At 46.0% G+C, this 21,124-nt stretch overlaps 1 protein-coding gene across 1 annotated transcript in view; it reads right to left on the bottom strand.

The window, feature by feature from the left end:
• Positions 1–8,484: 8,484 nt before the first annotated feature.
• The window catches only part of SSH2 (slingshot protein phosphatase 2), a 109,170-nt gene continuing 96,530 nt past the window's right edge, over positions 8,485–21,124 (bottom strand). The window contains exons 13-14 of the mRNA XM_007452452.1: positions 12,731–13,565; positions 8,485–10,572 (exon numbers count right to left, since the gene is read on the bottom strand). Of these exons, the coding sequence (XP_007452514.1) occupies positions 8,485–10,572; positions 12,731–13,565 (2,923 nt within the window). The remainder of the gene's footprint in view (positions 10,573–12,730; positions 13,566–21,124) is intronic.

A 21,124-nucleotide genomic window follows, 5' to 3' on the forward strand; every position in this document is an offset into this window, starting at 1 on the left:
TCCTGCTGCAATCACACTCCCAATTTAGACCATACCGGTGGGCCGGGGCTGTGGGACTGCACGTCCAGACACCCCTGAGGAGAGGTCCCGGAAGATGCTCTGGGGGCCCTTGGGTGAGGGCCTAGGCTGGCCCAGGGCAGCTGTGAGGGTACCCGACAGGGGCCTGTGAATGTTACTGTTATTAATGTCAATAGCGACCACTGTCACTGTACTAGGCACTTCACCCCGTTAGAGAGGATTCCACGGAACAGGGCACAAAGCAGCCTAAAAACCGGTCATAGGGGTGTGGGAGAAAAAAGTGAACACCAGGTTCAAGGGAAAGCGGCTGGCACAGGTCTTTTTTTTTTAAATAAAGTTATTATTTATTTTATTTATCTATTATTTTTGGCTGCGTTGGGTCTTCGTTGGGCAGGCTTTCTCTAGTGGACACGAGGCATGTGGGATCTTCCCGGACCAGGGCTCAAACGCATGTCCCCTGCATTGGCAGGTGGATTCTTAACCACTGCACCACCAGGGAAGCCCTGGCACGGGTCCTTTAGACACTCAGCCTGACTCCTAAAGTCTTGAGGGCCTTGTTTGAATTGGTGCCCGACTGTGTTCCAGGGAAGCCCCTGCCCCCTCCCACTCCCTTCCAGACCCACGGATCTGAGTATTGACCAGGGTTAAGGAGGAGATAAAAAGAAACCTTATCAAAATGCAGCCAGTGAAGAACAACTAGTCCCTGTAGCTGCTGTCTTTCCAGTGCTCACCCACTGCCTGGATTTCTTCCTTTGGATCATAAGGCCCTGGAGAGCAGCAGGGGACCGGTTATTACTTCTCACTCTCCAGGACACCCCTGGAAATCAATGCAACACAGCCTTCCAGAGGGTAGAGATTAGCATTGGGGGTAAAGGGAGGGAAGGTGGTGGGAACCTCAAAGGCCCTCACAAGGCTTGTTTCTCAGGAAGAGTCCAAGTATTCAGTGGCTTGTGGGGATCAGAACCAGAAACTGTTACAGGTGCCCCAGAAATAATTATGGCATTGGTCGGGGGGTGGGGCATGAGGGTAGATGAGGAATCTCCCTTTTACCTGAAGATTCCAGGCACATGATTAGGAGGAAAAGACCTGAGTGACTCAATAGCTCCTTAATAACAATAGCTAGACACTGTACTAAGGGCTTTACACATATTAATTCCATTCTGATAATAGTCTTCTGAGATGAGTACTATTATTACCCCTATTTTACAGGTGAGGAAACTGAGGCACAAAGAGGTTAAATAGCTTTTGCATCACTCAACTGGTAGGTAGTACAGCTGAGATTCTTACCCAAGAGGTCTGGTGTCTGTGTCCAGCTTTTCAGCACCATGCATTTTTGTCTCTCCCTGAAGGCCACGTTATCTCACAAGTGCTGATATTGGGAGATACACTTGTGGCACAGAGGAAAGGATGCCTATACTGATTACAAAACTGGAGTTTCAGCCGTTGCTCAGTCACCCTATTTTTTCAGCTCTTCTGGGCTGTAAAGTGAAAAGGGCTGGGTCAGGTACTTTTCAAGTCTGCACCACTTGTTGGCAGAGAAGGGATTTGACATGCTGTCTCCTACCCTGAAACGGCAGTTTTTCTTCTCCCATCTCCTTTTCTCCTCTTTAAAGAGAGCCAGGTACTCCATTCTAGAGGTAAGGGTCTGGGACTAGGAAGCAGGAATCCTTTCTTTCCCTCCCTCCCTCCCTCCCTCCCTCCCTCCCGTCCATGTTTGGCTGCGTTGGGTCTTCGTTGCTGCACGCGTGTGGTGCGTGGGCTTCTCATTGCGGTGGCTTCTCTTGTTGCAGAGCACGGGCTCTAGGCATGCGGGCTTTAATAGTTGTGGCACATGGGCTCAGTAGTTGTGGCTCGCAGGCTCTAGAGCGCAGGCTCAGTAGTTGTGGCTCGCAGGCTCTAGAGCGCAGGCTCAGTAGTTGTGGCATATAGGCTTTGTTGCTCCACGGTATGTGGGATCATCCTGGACCAGGGCTCGAACCCGTGTCCCCTGCATTGGCAGGCGGATTCTTAACCACTGCGCCACCAGGGAAGCCCAGAAGCAGGAATCCTTCAATCCATTCTGCCTTCAGTTCCATCACATGGGTGGGGGGGGGGGGGCTGCTCTCCAGGTACAAGAGCAGGAACTTACAGGTGTTGTTTAGAGCTGGCATGGCTCAGCCCTGCCCTCTAGCCTTCTTCTGGCTGCCAAGGCCTGGCAGAGCTGGGGGTAGGTGGAGCCAAGGCACAAAGAACCAATCAGTGGAAGAAGCTACTTGGACTTGGTGCTTTCCCTTGCTGTTATCCATTTGAACTGTTACCCATCTGAATAACAATCCATAAAAGATAGGCAGAGACTTCATCTCTCATAAAGCCATTTTCTGGAAGAGGTGGCCTGGCAACTTAGACATGATTTGGTCCATTTGCTTTGGCTAGAAAGCCATGACTGATCAGGGTCAGGGACTCCAGGCACCCCTAGAATATTTTGTGAAATGACCTTGCCTTCACCATCATGCACTCTGGCACTCCAGCCAGAGACCAGTGGTGTGCCCATTTCATTTGATATAGACGATTCAGACTGAAGCAGGCTGACTTAATTTTAGTTCAAGGCAGTGTTTTCTCTGGAAACTGAGCTTTCCCTAGATAGTAGGGCTGCTTTATATGTGATGAATGGCACCACTAAATATCTCATGATGGGTCTGTGGAGGAGTGGGAGAAGTGGAGACCCCTCCCCCCCAGCCTGTTTTTGTTTTTGTTTTTGGCCATGCCGCAGGGCTTGCGGGATCTTAGTTCCCTGACCAGGGATTGAACCCGCGCCCTTGGCAGTGAAAGCACGGAGTCCTAACCACTGGACCACCAGGGAATCCGCACCGCCCCCCCGCGCCCGTTTTAGGGAACTGCTCTTTGGCCCCATTTCTCTTCCTCTACCACTGACATCAAGTGCTTCTTTTCTCTTCTAATGATGGGAGAGGGTTAAGCTTTTACTTCTTTGGAAAGTCATGCCGTTTCTAGAAACCTTTCAGTGAGCTGAGGTGCCTTGTGCCGAAAGCTTGTGAGCTCTATCTTGTTAACGTCCAGAGAAGTCACCTACCCAAGAAATCCAGTCTCTGCTGGGGCACGTCACGGCAGCTGTCCCAGAACACTTTGTACCACAGATGGCGGCGGAATTTTGGTCCCTTTGCTTATTCATTCTCCTAACATTCAGGTGGTGGCTTTGGCAAGAGCCTCTTTGACCAGGCAAGTTCCCAGCATGGTCACTTGATTGGAGCCACACTGTCTGAAATAATCTTTAGTGATCCCATTTCCCATCCAGTCTTCATTTTGTGAGAGGTAGAAAGTTGTATTTTTTCCCAGAGCTCAGCTCTCTCCTAAGGGAAGGAGATCAACCAATGGGAATTGCATCATGTTTACCATCAGTGTTCTCTTCCAATCCCTCCACCTTTCAGCAACCCCCTCTTTTGTTGCACTTGATCAAGTACACGTTTCATCTTCAAAATAAAAATTTATTCAGTCTGTAACAAGAACATTGAATCTGCACATTTGCGCACAAGTTCACATTTAAAAACAGCGGAGCACATCAGTAATAAAAAAAACCTATGATACAAGTGGAACATCCCAACCACCAGGAAGATTAAGGAAGGAGATGAGACCACTCTTTATATTCTGCTTCAAATGCCTCAAAAAGGTCCCAGAGATTCCAGGGAGCACCTGCTTTATTTAATAAAATGTGAGCATAAAAGTTTGGGGTGGCCTGGGGCAAAGGTAACAGTCAGTGGGAGAGTCTTTTGGACTTGTTTTCTACATTTAGAACAAGTCCTACAAAATTAAAGTAGAAAGAAAGAAAGAAAAGGCACCTTAAGCTATGCCAAGCAAACCAAATTCCAATAAAACATAAAAACCAAACAGTTCCCTGTGGATTTACTGATTGGGAAACATTTCAGGGCCAGTTACCCAGCTTCCAGACTGGGTCATCAGCTTGAGTTAAGCCCTGGGTATTAGCTCTCCATGTGTGCACAGGATGCTGCCACCGGTGTTGCTGTGAGGACACAGATGGCAGCACTAGTCATATACCCCTTGGGACATCTTCAAGCTGATGAGGGATGATTCCAGTTTAGAAATCCTGTCCCAGATCTCTGGGGCACTGAGAAAGTGAGGCTGGTTCTCTTTTCATAGCAGGAGCCAGGCGCAGGCACCCTCCACTTCCAGGCCAGAAAAGTACAGAAGCACCTTGCAATAGCTCTCCATGGCATCAAGGGACCCCAAGCCCTGGAGAAGGGTTAGGAGTGTGCAGCTTCCTGCTTTGGTAGCAGGAGGCTTTTTCCTGATATAGCCGTCGGATGAGTCGCGGCAGCAAATACACTTATGCCTAATACATGCCTTAATCTTTTAGTTTGGAAGGGAAAACAAATCCAAGATGTTTTTAAGTTGGATTGGTGCTGAAATAGCTAAAATTTCATCTCATCTACCATCAAAAAGCAAAACAAAATTAGACAAAAACGACACTAGCCATTCACCATTACAACCATCACTATAAGACACACCATCACTGAGGAAATGATGAATATTTCCATACAGAGTGTTGGATGGGAGTGCAAGACACAGATGGAAGTCAGCTCCAGGTTTTCCCCACTTACCCATGAGGGCTGACCTTGCTCAGTGTGAGGACTCACAGGATGGCCGGGGCTGGGTGCCTGGAGGAGGAATCTGAGCGGCCATCAAGATGATGCACATTTTAATATTCACAATGTAAACAAAATATCCACAAACAGTTCAAAAAAGCCAAAGAATGGCTTTATTTAAAAAATTTAAAATGCCCTTGAAAGAGACCCTTTTTGCATAATGCTTTCTTAAAAAAAAAAAGAGAGAGAGAGAGAGAAACAATTCCCACAAAAACATCTTTACCAAACATGGCTAGATCACTTCAGAACTGAAATCCTCAGATGGAACAAATGAAGATTTCTGTGAGCTGCTATGTCTCAGAAGCTTGAGGTCTATCCAGGAGCCATCTGTCTGGGGCCCTTTAGCAGGAGGGGACCTCAGAGCCTGGGCTGTCATCCTCAGGCTGTCCTTGGGGTTCTTGGTAGTTCCCAAAATGAAAAAGAGGAAATACCAGTTGGGCTAAAGGTACAGAACCAGGAAAATGCTAGATAAAGAGCCTGAAGAGGCTGAGATGTTAGGAATGATCCTAAACATTCGGAATCTGAAAGGCAACCAAAATGAGGAGAGATGAGTATTACTACACTACGGTACTGTGTATCTGCTATAGTACAAACTACTCCTAAGTGTTTCTAAAATCAAAAAAGGGGTTTCTCTCCTTCCTACTGACCAGGTAACCATCCAGATTACAGCTCAAAATCTGTGTGCTCCTGGGGCTTTTACCCCATGCACCACAGTGTTACTTTTTACACACACACACACACACACACACAACCCCTCCAGAATAATTTTGAGTCAGACTATGGTGGTTTTCAAAATAGAGAGAGGCACTGAGCGAGAGGTCCAAACTTTTCCTACTCATCTCTGTCAATCTACCAGACCTGCTGTTTCGGGTCTGGCTTTTCCATGAACAGAAAAGGGAAATAGGCCACCTGAGATTATCCATTTGAAGAGAATAAAGTTTAGAAAGTTCTTGATAGGCCATCATGTACTTCCCCTGGACAGTGCTCAGCTACACGAATAGCACGAGAACACTCAGTTTGGGGAGTCTGAGGGCTGGCAAAACCCTATGGCATGGTTGAATTACAGACCTTGTGTACAGAGTGTTTATTTAGGCAGGTAAATTAAATGATAAAAAGTATAATTATTTAAAAAAAAGGCAGAGCAAGACGTTCTCTACTCTTTAAAAAAAAAAAAAAGGTTTTGTTTTTCTTCACAGCGTTTGAGGTTCCCCCACTCCCAATCTTTGTTGTTCTTTAATGCAGTGAAACTGAGCATTAAACAGTGGCCGGGAGAAGAGAGAACAGTGCAACACTGTCGACCCTGTGTGTGCTTCTTAATATGAGGGAAGTCACCATCTCAAGGGATTAACTGAGTGGACACTACTCTCTTAACCTCCATGCAAAGCCTCCTCTTCCCACCCCTGCCACAGTTTCCTCTCCTTTCGCCAACATATTGGTGATGGAACTGCCTCAACAAGAAAGGGCAGTTTAGATGGATGAGCCCTGGAAATTCATAACCCTGTCCTGCAAGCCTCCTCACACTGGAACATGCCACCTAGTAAAACATTTTACAACACATTAAATATCCTGGAGTCACAAAGCTGTGTGGATGACACATTTGAACATTTAAAGGAAACTATTTAGGGACAGCACAGGTACATATCATTACTACACCATAAAAACACTTAGAGCAGGTGGTTTCTGTCCAATCTGCCTCCTGGCAGTGATGTCAGACCCAACTACGGCCTCCACCCGGCAACTGGACTCACAGCTCCTCTTGAACACCTACGAGTGGCCTCAGTCCACCTTTTCTCTCTCCTTTGGGTCACCATACCACCTGTCCTCATCGAACTCTGGCCTCTGACATCACTTTGACAGTCTGTGCATCTTTTTCCTCTAAGTGCTGTGATGAACCCCAAACCTAAATCTTAGGTCTGTGCTCGGTCAACCTCTCAGCAGTGGGGACAACCACCAAGCAAACAGGAAGCAAATTTGCAAACCTCTTCAGTTTTGATGAGCTGCAGTGGGTGTTCCATTCCAGGCTAAATATGTTTTCTGTAAGAAGCTGAAATAGGCTTGTTTACGGCAGGTGCTCCTGTGTTAAGGACCTCCACAATAGCAGCAAAGCAACAGCATCCTAAACGCGGTCATTAAGGGTGCCTGCCCTTGGCCGAGGCCTCCCTGCAGCCCTTCAGCCTAATCCATTAGGAGCTTCCACCCTGGGCAGCGGTAACACTCACATATACTCCCCGGCTCTGGTTCAGCTAGTGGTGAACAACGTTCTGGGATTTCAGTCTCAAAGAGAAATCAGCCTTCGGTCAAACTGTGATCTAATGGGAGCCTTTAGGGGTTTCTCTGAGGAGGAAGTTACTAACGCATAATTTGGCAGGAGCTGGTGATTAGAAGTCTCCATTTAAAAAAAAAACACCATCAATATATACTCTGCAGATTCCTACCAACACCCATCAGTCTTATTTCTGTGGTGTCCATATGTTTTCCAGTTGCAGCTTTACTATTTCTTAAAATGTATGTCAAAAAGACCCTACAACATACAACGTTAACAACAAAACGATGTAAGAAAGTGACAACATTATGTACATAAGTACTGTGTATAAACTAGAGAAATGACAAATCTTCCAGGAAAAGGAAAAAAAAAAAACTTATGTCAAGTGTTAACAGTGATAATATTAAAAAGAAAACTTTGCATTCAATGGAGGTTATCCATATGTAATGTAACAATTCAAATACCTACAAAATTAAAAAAAATAGGCAGCACTGGGAGAAACAGCATGAGGGAGGAAAATAAATTGGAAAAAATATGGCCATTAAACTTAAAGGCCCACAGACTTATTCAAGTAATGGAAGGGTTAAAACCCTACATATGTATTCATTTTACAAGAACACACTGACTTTTAATTGCTGTTTTTCAAACTTGTCCCTATTGTGTTTTAGTTGGGAGAATGCTGCAGGGCACATTTCCAGGGGATGGTGGGGTGGGGCAGGATGACCACCTGGGTGGAGCCCATCCACCTGGAAGATACTGGGCAGTGGTGGCCTCTCCACCCCCAATTTCACCACCTCTTCTTCTGCTTTCCTCTAGAGAGGACCTCTCAGATATCCTTTGGAGTTCATTTTAAATTTAATAAAATAATTTGCTTGGGGTAAAAAAGTATTTGCTTGATAAGTTTACAAAGCCAGCCATTATCATGCCTTTTTGTAATGATACACTCTGGAGACTAGGAGAAATGAATTCTGGAAGACCCTCTTTGAGAACAAAGCAGAACCTGCCCATTTCGGGAACTCCAAGGGGCTGGGCCTGGGGCTGGGGCTGGGGCTGGGGACCAAGTCTGAGAGCATGCTGGCGTTGGGCTGCCCCCTTCAGTGAATCCAATGCATCAGGTCTGGAGACCTAACCATCATCACACAAGCCTGGGGCAGCATTTCCAATTCCCAGCTTCAACCCCACCTTCCCCATCTGTTTCCTTCCTCAATCAAGCAAGCGTGCCTTCCCTCAGGGGGCAAAATGAGGAGCAGGTGGCAGTAGATTGAAAAACAGCAATTTGCCTTTGATAAAGGTGTTCTTTGAAAATGAGTATTTTTTGAGGTTTGCATTTTCCAAAAATAAAAAATGATAAAATGGTCTTGCCGTCCAAATCAAACTCTCTCTCTCTCTCACACACACAGAGGAAAAAAAACAAACCCTGCATGCGCCAGGAACAGTAAAATGACAAAAGTATTATAAAATTAACCAATAAAGTGCATGTTCCTTACATATTACACCTGCCCCTTTTACAAACATTTCTTTCAGAAAGTCACATGTAGAGGCTCAGAATCACATGGTATTATAGAAGGGGTTGGTTGTCCGTTTTTTATCATTTGCTTTTTTCAGTCTCCTTAGGGGGTGAGTTCTGCCGTGTTGCTGACGGGGCACTACAGCCAGCCCTGGAGCTGGGCCTGCACCCTGCAGTCCCTGGGTCTGTACCAAAGGAAGGCCTCCTTCAGAACTAGTCAATTCAGGTCCTGCCCTGGGGAGCAAACACTGCTGACCGGAACCAAATTCTTTGGCATACTGTACAAGGGGCCTCTCCACCGGCTTGCTCTGTGCGATACACTCTGCTGTTTTGAATTGCTCTATGAAACACTTGGTGGGCTCTAGGTTCTGGGGAGCATCTGGGTTTTCTGGGGGCTCCTGGGCCTCCATTCCTGAGCCCATTCTGAGGAAGGGCTGAAGCAGTTTGAGATGAGGGGACTCAGAGCAGAGAGGCCCCCTCTCCGGTAAACAGTCTTTACAGAGGTCCAGGTAACCTAACTTGGCGAGGGAAGCTGAACGCCTCATTTGCGATGGTTTGGGGAGCCCTACCTGGGAAATCTCTCGGGACTTGATATCTTTAGCACATTCCTTCACCCCACTGGGGCTGTGACTGAGACCCTTTATACCGTCACTACTAGGGCTGTGTGGGAGCTGACAGGCTACAGGTGATAGGTCCAGTTTTTCTTGCTGCTCCCCAACACCGTCACCGAGTCTGCTAATTAAACACAGGTCTTCGCTACTTAACTGGGAGCCCTGATATGGCACTTCACTGCCCCTGGAGAGGGGGCCCTCCTGACTTTCCTCCCAGCTGCCCTTCTCTGCAGAGGGCTCATTGTCTGTGGTGCTGCTTTGCTCTGTGAAGCCTTCCAGGTGAATCACCGTCTGGGGATGCAGGTAAGCCAAGCTGGCACCAAGTATGTGGGTTGAGTGACTGACAAAAGGCGCTGCCATCTCCAGGGCAGCTGCTGGGCTGTTGCCCCAGTCTCCGGGGCTGCTCAAGGTGGGGGCTGGGTGGGCGGGCCTGCCGTGCTCAGGCTCGGGAGAGGAAGAGTGAGGCAGAGGTAGCACTCTGGGGTGCAGAGAAGCCTGGTCGGGGCTCAGTGTCCGGTTCAGATTTTCATCCAGTGCACAGAGGACAGTGACGGACTCCTCCACTTTCACTTTCCTCAGTCCCTGCTCCCCACTCTTTTCGCTGGTGGCTGTTTCCCCCTCTGGCCCGTGATCAGGTGTCGTGACTGCGTGGGTGTATTCAATGATTTCTATCTTCTTGGGAAGAGGCAGAGGGACTGCTGGTGTCTCAGGTCCCTGGCATGAGACCGAAGTCCTCTGCTCCTTCAGGACTCCTTCCTGCTGTGTTCTGGGACCTGACCCTGGGCACTTCTGAGGAGCTGGCAACGGGTGAGACTCTGGCAGCTCGGGTGCTAGAACGATGGCATGCTGCTCAGAATGGGGTAGGGAGCCAGCCTCAGACCCACTGCATTTCCCTTTGCCCTTGCTCATCTCTGGTTCCTTGGGGACAAATGCATGTTCTAGGGTGGCTTCATCACTCCTCCCTTTTGATGCCAGATCTGCCACAGAAGAAGAATCATTCTTGGAATTCTTACGAGTGGACAACGAGGCACAAGCAGGGGCAGCACCGTGCTGCTCCTGCTCCTGCCGCAAGCGCTCCTCAAACTCCAAGGTGGCTCGCCTCACAGACCCGGGGCACCACTTGGCACCCGGGGGCATCCCTGGGCCCCAGAGCTCTGGTTCCCCCTCAGCTGGTTCCTCTTCTTCCAACTCTGTGGTGGATGCGTGTGCCACTGGGCACCCTTCTGGCTCCCACTTCCCTGAGTCTTTGGCTAGTTCAGGCTGGGCTGTGCAGGAACCTCCACCCTGCTCCAGATTTCCAGGTTTGTTCTCTGCGGCTTGGGCCCTCTCAAGGGGCAGCTCATGGATGATGTGCTTCTTTGGTGTATGGCATGGAATGGATAGGATGTCGCCTTTCACTTGAATCTGTCCAACTCCTTGACTGATGGATTCAATCTCAGTGACGATTTCTTTGACTGAAATTGCATTTTCTGAGTGAGACTGCATGAAGATGTCTGGGCTGACCAGTTCTGAGACTGCCTAAAAAGAGAAAACAGTGAGATGGTTATGGCAAACTGTAATCTAATTGAAAATGCCAGATTTTTTGCTTACTAATCCTCTGATCCAGGAGAACCTTCTGGCTCTCTGAGGACACAAATCATGGAGTGCCTGGGACTGTCCTCTGCCTGGGGTTGTATTCTGTTTTGTTGTACAAGAAAAAACCGGATTCATCAAAGGCAGAGATACAAAATTAGTCACAGGTTGTGTCACTGTCCAGTAAACTTTTGTTCTGTTGACTCAAATAGGATTCTAATCCAGTATCTTGCTCCAAAAGTAAACAGCAAGTAGCCTTGGAGGCTCCTATAATCCTTATTTTCCTAAGACCATGAGCCTTCAGGATTTAGGCCATACTGGGGTAAATGAAACCTTTCCTCTCTAGCCTACCCCCTTCCAGTTTGATCCTAACTTGGTTCAAGGGGAAGAGTTCCACTGAAGGGCTCAGTGGCCACCTTAAATATGCCCAGTGTTAGAGGAAGCTGGATGTCTGATTTGGAGACTCACTGCTCTCTTCTGTCCTTTGTCTTGCCAGCTTTCGTCCACATCCTCCCACTGCTTCTCCCAGCAGCCGCATCCCAGCACATGGGGGCACTCTATATCTGACTGCACGGTTCCTAGGTTTCACATGGCTTCTTCCTTGGCTTATGCAGCCACGTGCCTGAGCAAACTTAGAAACTGCGAATCTGACATTTTAGTGTTCTACCAGTTACATATTCCCAGATGGGTTTAGAACAAGGCCAAAGAAAACTGGCCAATGCAAAATCAAGTCCTACTGTAAAAAAATAAGAATTTCAAAATTCAGAAATGGCCCTTGGACATCTCTTAAAGCAACATCATTATGACCATCAATCTACTTTGTTAACATTTTTATAAACCTTCAAGGTACAGCATTTCCCTAGGAATTGTTCTTGTCTTTCTCCTTCAAAAAGAGTCAGAGCTAGTACAAACTAACAAGATCAGTTATGCCTTTGGGAGAAATCTGCTGGGACATCAGGCAGAGGCAAACTTGCCAAGGCTGGGAGAGAAGCCACAGCGGGCCCAGTGTGTGCATGGGCTGCGGAGAGAGTGCTCATATGACCAGAACTTTGCAGAAAAGCTATTTCTGTCAGAGCCACTACATCCATTAGTCCAAAGGAGAGCTCAGGCATTCTGATTTTCCCGGTAGAAACGAAATAGAGGCATAGCTTTTGGGGAGAGGAGAAGACAGAAGCAGAGGCAACAACTGCCCTGGGGTAGTTAAGAAGAGAGAGAACAGATGAGGAGTGAACGAGGTGGTAAATATAAGTAGACAGCAATCAGGAGATGTCACGAATCTAGTCAGCTCCACTGAAATCGTGAAATGACTTCATTTATGTTAGAGTAAATCTGTCCCCACTTGCTTCCCAATTACTGTATTATACTGACATAAGATACCACTGTTTTTTAAGATGCAACCCAATTTCAAAAGTGAAAATGAGAATAAGTGTGAGTCTTAGAGTTGATGATATATAGTAATTCTTTCCCTGGTCTGAGACGGCTCATAAGAACTCATGCCACTGAGATGAATCTTGGGATTCTGTCTGCTCCCAAATCATTTCCCCAAACCATCCCTCAATTCTTGAATACCACAGCGTCTGCAATGAGGAACAATTCAGAGTCGTTATTAATAGCAAGAACTCAGCATGGGAATCAGTTGCTACTCCAACAACTATTAACACACGTCTAGTCTTTGAATTTTCTGAGGCAGAAAGAATTTCCCAAACGAATCCATCCTCTCAGAGAGACACACGTCTCACTCAGGCAACAGATCAGTCCCTGGCACCTCACGGTTGGTGAGGTTTGATCTGAACTGCGGAGGTCCACGGGGGACCTTCTCCTTGGTCAGGCAGGACATTTGTTTTGGCTAATCCCTTCTTCCCTCATCCCCTCTCAGAAGTGCTTCCAATGACACCAAAAGCCTGGAAAGATAAACTCCTTGAAAGGCAACTGATTTAGAAAAATATTTAAACCCTAAATTTTCACGCCAGACTGTCTCTCTCACATCGCCTTCCTAAATCTTTAGCAACACCAAAAATAGAGTGAACATAGCAGAGTCCCAAATATTTTGTCATTAAAGAGATCTTCATTAGGCCTAAATAGAAACTATAAAGGCAGTTTTTACCTTTGACTGCTCCTCATCTATTGAAGATTCTTCGGATGCATGGGGAGTATTACTCAGAGAGCTGCTCCTCTGGTCATCAGCTGTCGCTTCGGAAGGGGCTACCTCGACCACTGACAGTCGACAGCTCTCGCTCCTTCCTCCACCCAGTTCCTCCATCCTTGAGTGAGAAAAAGATCGGGCCCGGGTTTCTTGGGAAAGCTCTACAAACTTCTCTAGCGCGCTAAAAAAGTCAATGCGATCTGTACTGAAATCTGAGACTTCAGCCTGGCAACTGGGTTGGGGGCTTGGTGAGTCAGGATCAGGGGACATGGGGAGATCTTTCAGGCGGGATGTCAATTCTTCCATGGGCAGTAAGTGGACGTTCATGTCTGCTTTCAGTGCGTCTGTCTCCAAATCTTCCACGGTTAAGTCTGGGAACTTGTTGGCCATTTCTGGGTCCTGTCCAGGTTGGATTAAGGCTTTGGATGCATGGCAGTTGTCTAGAGGGAATTTTGATTCATTGAGACAACACCCCGATGAACATCCATTGATGTCATTTAGGTTTAATTCATCTTCAATCTGTCCGGCATGAAATTCCCTAGAAGTAAACTCCAAGCAGATCATTCTTTCTTTGGTACACAGGCCTTTCTGATTTTCATCCTGTGGGACGACATGTTCCACGAAGACGGGAGGTATGGGTGGGTGACTCTCCATGGTCTTGACCTCGGCAATCTGGTCTGCTGAGGTGGTGATCTCCTTCTTGTTGAGTTCTAGTCCTGCTTTGCAGATGGGTTCGTGGTGGTCCGAGAGGTCACTATCTGAATGAGATCGCCAGAGCTTGTTATGCCGCTGTTTGCTGTGGAGGACATACATAGGAAACGCCTTACTCTGGTTTGTGAAAACAATCAATACCCTCCCAGGAAACCGCTCCCAGATAAACTTAAATCTTAACCTGCAAGATGCTTTGTTAATACCCAATGGAAGTAGGTAATCAACAGTTGAAAAGAGGCTCAATTTCACTAACAGCAAACAACAAAAACAAAGTAAAATAACAACAAAAACAAATGAATATGAGATCTGATTTTTTTACTATCAGACTTGTAAGAGCTAAGATGGTTGTTAACAGCCAGTGTTGATGATGGTTTGGTCAAACTAGCCCTCTCATAATACACAGTTGATAGGAGTGTGAACTGAATGAAATCTGGCAATAGCTCTCAAAATCTAACACTTTAAACAGCAACTATCCCTTTAAAATTTTTACTTGGAGAAATACTACTACATAAGTGCACAAAGCTATACATATAAGGATGTTTACTGTAATACTGCAACACCAAAAAATTTTTATTTAAATTATAGTCCATACACTTATATGAGGCTATTAAAAACAGTCAAGGGGACTTCCCTGGTGATCCAGCGGGTAAGACTCCGCTCTCCCAATGCAGGCGGCCCAGGTTCGATCCCTGGTCAGGGAATTAGATCCCACATGCCGCAACTAAGAGTGTCCTCATGCCACAACTAAAAGATCCCGTGTGCCACAACTAAGACCCAGTGCAGACAAAATAAATAAATAAATATATTTTTTAAAGTTAAAAAAAAAAAACAGCCAAATATTTTAGTGGAATGATGTTCAAGGTACACTATTAAGTGAAAAGCATGTTGAACACATTTGGAATAGTCAGTTCCCATATTAGAATAAGTATAGTAAAATATCTACAGAACATCACCAAACTGGTAACAGTGTTTCTTTCAAGGAAGGCAGGGCTTTTACTTTTGGGGAGGGCTTTACATTCTACACTCTGTAGTATGTCTACAATTTTTAAATTAAAAAAATGAGCCTGATTAATATTAATAACTGGGGGGAAAAACACAAAATATTATCCAAGTAATACAAAGAGAAATAATCAATTGGAGCCCATTATAAGTTCTCCTAATTGGGATAAAGAGCTGATATAGGATTAATCACTGATGTGGAAGTGTGAGGAGGGTGGTAATCTTTCTTGAATTAGAAAGCAAAGAATAGGGAGTTCCCTGGCGTTCCAGTGGTTAGGGCTTAGTGCTTTCACTGCCATGGCCCCGGGTTCAATCCCTGGTTTGGGAACTAAGATCCTGCAAGACATGCGGCGCAGCCAAAGAAAAAGAGAAAGCAAAGATGAGCCTAGTAAATCTGGAGAAAAAGGTTGGTAACAGAACGGAAGAGGATAAACGTAAAGTACAGGCCCTTTCAAAAGGATCTGTGGATAAAAACCATCAAGCTAAAGTGACCCCTGGAAAAGGAGATGGGCCAAAAAGACTATATGCACACATCCATCCTTTGGTTGATTTTATGGAGAGAAGGTCTGATGAGATCTCATTCCAAACCACACTCTAACAAGGAAGCACAGTTCTCAAAGCTCCAATGAAAAAGAGAAAGGTGGCCCTGTGGCTGGGCAGGGAACAGGTCGCTAAATGTGGCATTTGGGGGTATGGTTTCCATGACTTACAAGCTGATGAAGAGCTACCTCGCCGCAGGGTGGAATGGAAACAGCCCAGAACAACTAACGCTGGGCTCAGGGCCATACCTGCCTTGGCTGCCTGTGGATCTCTGCCGAGTCACACGCCTGCACTAATGCGAACCCCTGTTTGTGCTCAACTCTGCACCTGCTCTCAGCTCCCCCGCCTGCCTGCTGCTTGGGTGGGGCTCTCTCTGACTCAGGCCTGCCCAGCAGAAGGGTGCTTTTCTGGGTAGGGCGCAGGTCAATTTGTTTATGAAGACAAGCTATAATCAAGTAGCTGGGTGTAAGGTGGGGTTTTCCCCCTTTCCAAACTGCACGAACTCCAGCCACCCCTAGGAGGAGACAACGTATCACACACCCCAAACGAGTGAGTGGCTGTGGGGAGGGGCAAGCTGACTGGTTGGGTAGGTGGGCCCGAACTGTACTTTGTGACCAACGGGTGCCAATGTGCTCCCCTTAAAGCTTCTTCTTTTTCGTCTGACACCCTGTTTCCTGACCTAAATAGGACTGTGTTCTCCAGTTTCCATCCCTCACCTATCATGAGGATGTTCAAACCTGCACCAAGTCCTCTCAGCCACCCACCAAGGCAGGACAAGTCCTGTGATGCAAATCACTGAGAAGATATCTCAGGGAGTAGCTGTTCTCACCCTAATAGTAAAGAACAGCTTATCTCATCAGACAACAGGCAAACGGGAAATTTTCATGATCCCGAGAACCCTCCAAAGCATGTTTTTAAAAAACTGCCTGTAAATCACTAATAAATTGAGAGGGAATGAGAGACTGACGTTATGCTAATAGGCACCAACAGTGCAAGTCTCAGAGAAAGTAGCTGACATCATAGCTGCTTTACCCAGCAGGGATTTCCTTCTCTTCTTGGGGAAGATATTCATCAGAAAGTATTGGGTCAGGGCTCTGGAATTAAACTGACACCTTTTGTAAAGGAGAAAGAAAAATCCCAATCCAAAAATAAGTCTGATTCTGCTGCCTTTTTCATTTTTGCAGTAAAACCTGCAGGGAGAGTGGCAGGTGGCTCTCTGACATAGTCATGATACTCATTACCACAGCCTGTGAAGCGCTGCTATTCCATGTGGCCCTTCCTGATTCCCCCTTCTCCCAGTGCAGGGGTTAGTAACCAATCACCTGAATTTTGTGCTTATCACTCCCTCCCTTTTCCTTATTGTGTCATCACATGTTTTGTTCTAACAATATATAGCTTAGTTTGTATGTTTTGAATTTTACATCAATGAAATTATACTGTATGCATTCTTCTACAACTTTTTATGCCTAACATGTTTTAAGACTCATCGACGTGTGTAGCTGTAATTTCACAGAGTGTAGTGAATATGCCACAATTTATTATTCATCCACCCTGTTGATAAGCAGTTTTAGCTGTTACGAACAACACTGCCATGGACATTCTTGTGCCTGGTGCACACTTTGGTTTCACAAAGGTGTTAAATATAGGAGGGGAAAAAAGGTGGGTCACAAGGCATATGTGCATCATGAGTTTTACTTGGTATCACCAAACTGTCTTCCAGTGAAGCCCCTTCTCAAGCCAGTTTATTCTAATGCTCCGTCACTGGTAGGCATAGGTATAAGACATTAGATCATATTTGTTATTTTAAACTGTTAATGTTTATATTCATCTGACTCCTGCGACCTATTCCAGGTAGGCAGCAAGTGCCAAAAAGAACTTCAGAGTTGGTCTGTGGCCTGGATGATGCAAACAAGTCTCAGGTTCTTGTCCTCCTTGAGTGGCCTCTGACCTGAATTTGGATTCACATAAACAAACTGACACACGTGAGATGACTGGGCCATTCTGGGTAAGAATTTGGCCTTTTACTTAGTAAATGAGCAAGAAGGAAAGCTAAATGACAGGATGCATATGATGTCCCATTCTCTTGCCTCCACTTTCTTTCTTATTGTTATATGTTTGGTAAAGTACCAACTCTGAGAAAATTATATGGAGGAAAATACTGCTAAAAATGGAGTATCAGTTGCAGTAAAATCAGACTATTTATGGTTACTTCTTAGGGCATTGGGCAGCCTGCAGAGAAGAGGAGAAGGAAGAGGAGAAGCATCAACAATTGAGCATTTTCATGCACTGTGCACTGAAGATTATTTCACTGAAAAGCTGTTAAGAAAATCCTTTAAACCTTACTTGTGATTGGCTGTCACCTGACCAGGAATCCATGTCCTCTCATTCTCGGGTTCCCTCCTGCTGGCTGACCATTATGTACCAGCTAACTAGACTTCAATGTCTTCACCAGCAAAGCCAGGGTGAAAGACAGCTCTGTCTCCTCTGGCCCTGGTGACAGGGACATTCAAACAATCAAAACTAACATCTATGAGGACATGTGTCACGAACTCTCCCTGGCCACCACCCAGTTTTTCTTCCTTGCCCCTTATACACTGGAACCTAATATCTCAGACACATGGTCCAGCTCACAGATGCATGAAACCTGAACTTGTCTAATGGAACATAAATCTGCCAGATATCTAAACGATCCAACTCCAGAATAACAAACAGGGTTGCTGGTAGTTTAATGGAGGGTTTCAACACACACATATGCACACACACACACACACACACACACACACACACACACACCCTCCTCCTGCCCTCACTCTCATCCCCCAGCTATAAAAACAGAAAAAATAAAATTAGATATGAACAGTATCAGTGCCTTTATGATACCCTCACTTTTAGGTCTAAAGGAGACTATTAAATATTAGTCTCCCTGAGGCTTAAAGACATACTAAAAGATGCAAAAAGTCCCTTGTATTTCAGAGGGACTGTCACTGTTTGGTCCACCCTCTCACATTCTGATTAAGAGACTGTAACCAATTCATAAATCACTACAGGGGCCTAGAGTCACTTTGTTAAACTTTTCTTCTACCAAGAAGTCAAAGTACCAAGCTAATACCCTCAAACAGAGGGCTGCCACCTCAAGTTAAGCACCCAGTGCCACCCTGGACAACCAATGGTGCTTGACAGTGCTAGGATCAGAGCTCTATCTCTTTGGGAAAACCACCATGTGCCTTCTGGGAGAAGATATGAAATACAAGATATCTAAGCACCTGGAGAGGAAATGGAATTTCTTTGCAAATACAATGAGTGGGATTTTCCCAAGGCCTTTCCTCTCTTGGTGACCTAAGCTGCAAGGCTTGACAGAGCTTCAGACCGTCACAGGAATCTGGGGCTTCTCCTTCTTTGCTCTTCTAAGCAGACAGACCCTGGAGCAGTACTCTAGGGCTGGGCCTACTCGGCAGTCAGCCTGGCAGGTAGCCTACAACTGCTGTTTCTTGACAACACATCATAGATTGCAGACCCTAACAGCTATATACCCAAGAGGCATTCCTACTCTTTTTCCTTACTGGCAGAGGCCTGATTTGGTTTGACTGTTCATTGCCCCACAGTTTCAGGGAATGTGGCACTTCCCTAGCACCAGAGAGTGAATGTGAATTTGTTTTAGCCAGTCCAGGAAATTCTATTTTCCTACCCAGTGCTTGGTTTTAAGAATATGACCCAGTCCCGGTCAGTGATCCTGTGGGGGTGGGGTGGGTGGGTGGCAGTCTAGTGGGGAGCTTCTGGGAAACGTCTTCTCCTCTAATTGAGATGCCCATTCTTTCAGCCAGACGCGGTGGAATTTACATGTAGGTGCCTAGACACGTGGCAGATATCTGGCAATCATGAGGCAAATTCAAGGACCAAGCTATTAACTAAGGAAGGGAGAACACAAAGTAGAGCAGGAAGATGAGAGCACCAAAGTCCCTGATTACATCCCCGAGCCCACTACAGTCTACTTTGGTGCTTCCTGCTACAAAAGAAGGTAAATGGTCCAAGTTTTTAACTACCTATAGCTGGGTGCTGGCTCCTGCCGATCCACTCTTCAACCTTTCTACCCTGCTCTCTGCCCTGGAGACTGACGTATGAACCACCTCCACTGGTCCCCTTGTCTTCGGACTTCCACAGGGTTTGGCTAATGGGGAGCCCCAGTAGGAGACTGGAGCGGGGAGAGTGAAAGCAGGCCTCTAGTCCTGTAGCTCCTTCCCCGCAGGGCCACTCTGGCTGGCTGGGTCCCCTGACTGAAGGCTATTGCTCCTCTCTGAAGGTGCCTTTTCTCCAGGAGTCTCCGTCCAGGTTCTAGTAACTGCACCATCCCTCTCTGGGCCCAGGAGCTATTACCAAACAGCCCTGCTGATATAATTTCCTTGATTCCACTACAGTCCTACACCTTTGTAAACAGTCCTTTTATAAAGTCTTCCCCGTATAATCTGAGTGTGCTGCTTCTTGCTGAAATCCCAGTTGATGAAGATATTCTATTACTTGCAGCTGAAAGCAGCCTAAGTGACACCCCCAGCACTAGATTTTCGTTTTTAAAATTCAGGAAACATCACAATACAGAAAATTCCAGGACACTTCCATTCCAGTTTCTAACACAGTTAGTGTGTCTGTTGGTGGCGGAAGGCAGTGGCTAGAGGAACTGAATGGCACATGCATGTGTGTTCTCTGGGTAGCCTCGCAGGAGGGGCTTGATGAGAACCATATCTGAATAACCCTTAAGGGTACATAATATACATTATATACACTTTTATTTACAATAACCCTGTGAGCTAGGTCTCTTGATTTTCATTTTATAGATGGGGTCAGGTGAGGATCAGAACTGTGCAAACTTCTCAAAGTTGCAGCAAGGGGGTGAACCAGGAACGGAAACCACATCTACTGACTCAAATTCTGTGGTTTTCTCACTCTCCAGGGCTTGCCCCTCCCTCCTTGAATCAAGACCAGGAAGGCAGGATGGAACCAAAAGGGAAAGGGAAGAGGCAGGGTGACTTGTGGGTTTATGTTGCCCTTCTTATCCTCATCTAAGATTTTTCTGAAATACCTTTAACATCTAAGAAAAACTACATACGCTAAAAAAAACAAAACAAAACAAAAAAAAAAACAAAAACACCCCAACCCAACAGCTTGCCTGGGATTCCAGAATAAATACTGAAATTGGCAGGACACACAGTATCCTTCCTCTCAACGGGTCACGTGAGGACACTGCCTAATATCCGTCATGTGTGCGTCTGGGAATATACAATATTTGTGTCTCATCCAACCCTCAGATGCCTCTTTCTTGTGCCAAAAAGAACTTCTCTGTCCTACCTTCTGATGTAATCTAAAAATGTCATCAAAATCTGGCCCCAAAGACCTAAAAATCCTTTTTAAGTGGAGGAGACTTCAGTATCCTCCCAGCCTCCTAAGAGAATGGCTCAGATGAAATCATGCCAAGTACTGAGTAAATGGGAGAGGTTTTTTAGTGGAAACCGTAATGCTATGCTGTGGCCACATTTTCACAATACTTCGGCGGTGGGAGGGTGGTCACTCTGCCTGGTTAGGCTGGAAGGCTATTTACCATCTTGTTCAGGGGAAACACAGCCCAGATTCAAGAGTTGAGACCAAGTCATGAGACTCACTGGAGTCAAACTCTGGCATCGGCCCCGACTGATTCTAAGCAGCAGTGCTTTCACCCTAACAAAACCACCTAGAATGTGCCTACATGGAAAAACAAAGCAAAATATGGTACTCCACAGAATTACAGCACGTGGCATCTCAGGAAGTTGATCCTTGAATTCAGTTTACTAAGAGAGTAAACTGAATCTTTTTCCTCAGATCAGCTAAAGGTGGCTTTCACCACCAAAGGGGTAATAAAAATAATGTAGTGAAATTACTCATTTTATAACCAATTACCAAATTATTGTTGAAACAGCCAGTTCTTATTGATACAGGAAGATGTTCAAGACCTAGTACTGGGTAGACAGAAAAAGACAAATACTGTACGGTGGTATCTCTTATACATGGAATCTAAAAATGCCAAACTCGGAGAAACAGAGTAGAGTGGTGGTTACCAGGGCGTGGGTGGGGTTGTTGAGG

This window comes from Lipotes vexillifer, unplaced genomic scaffold, assembly GCF_000442215.2.
Source record: "Lipotes vexillifer unplaced genomic scaffold, Lipotes_vexillifer_v1.1 scaffold216, whole genome shotgun sequence".
Taxonomy (NCBI): domain Eukaryota; kingdom Metazoa; phylum Chordata; class Mammalia; order Artiodactyla; family Lipotidae; genus Lipotes; species Lipotes vexillifer.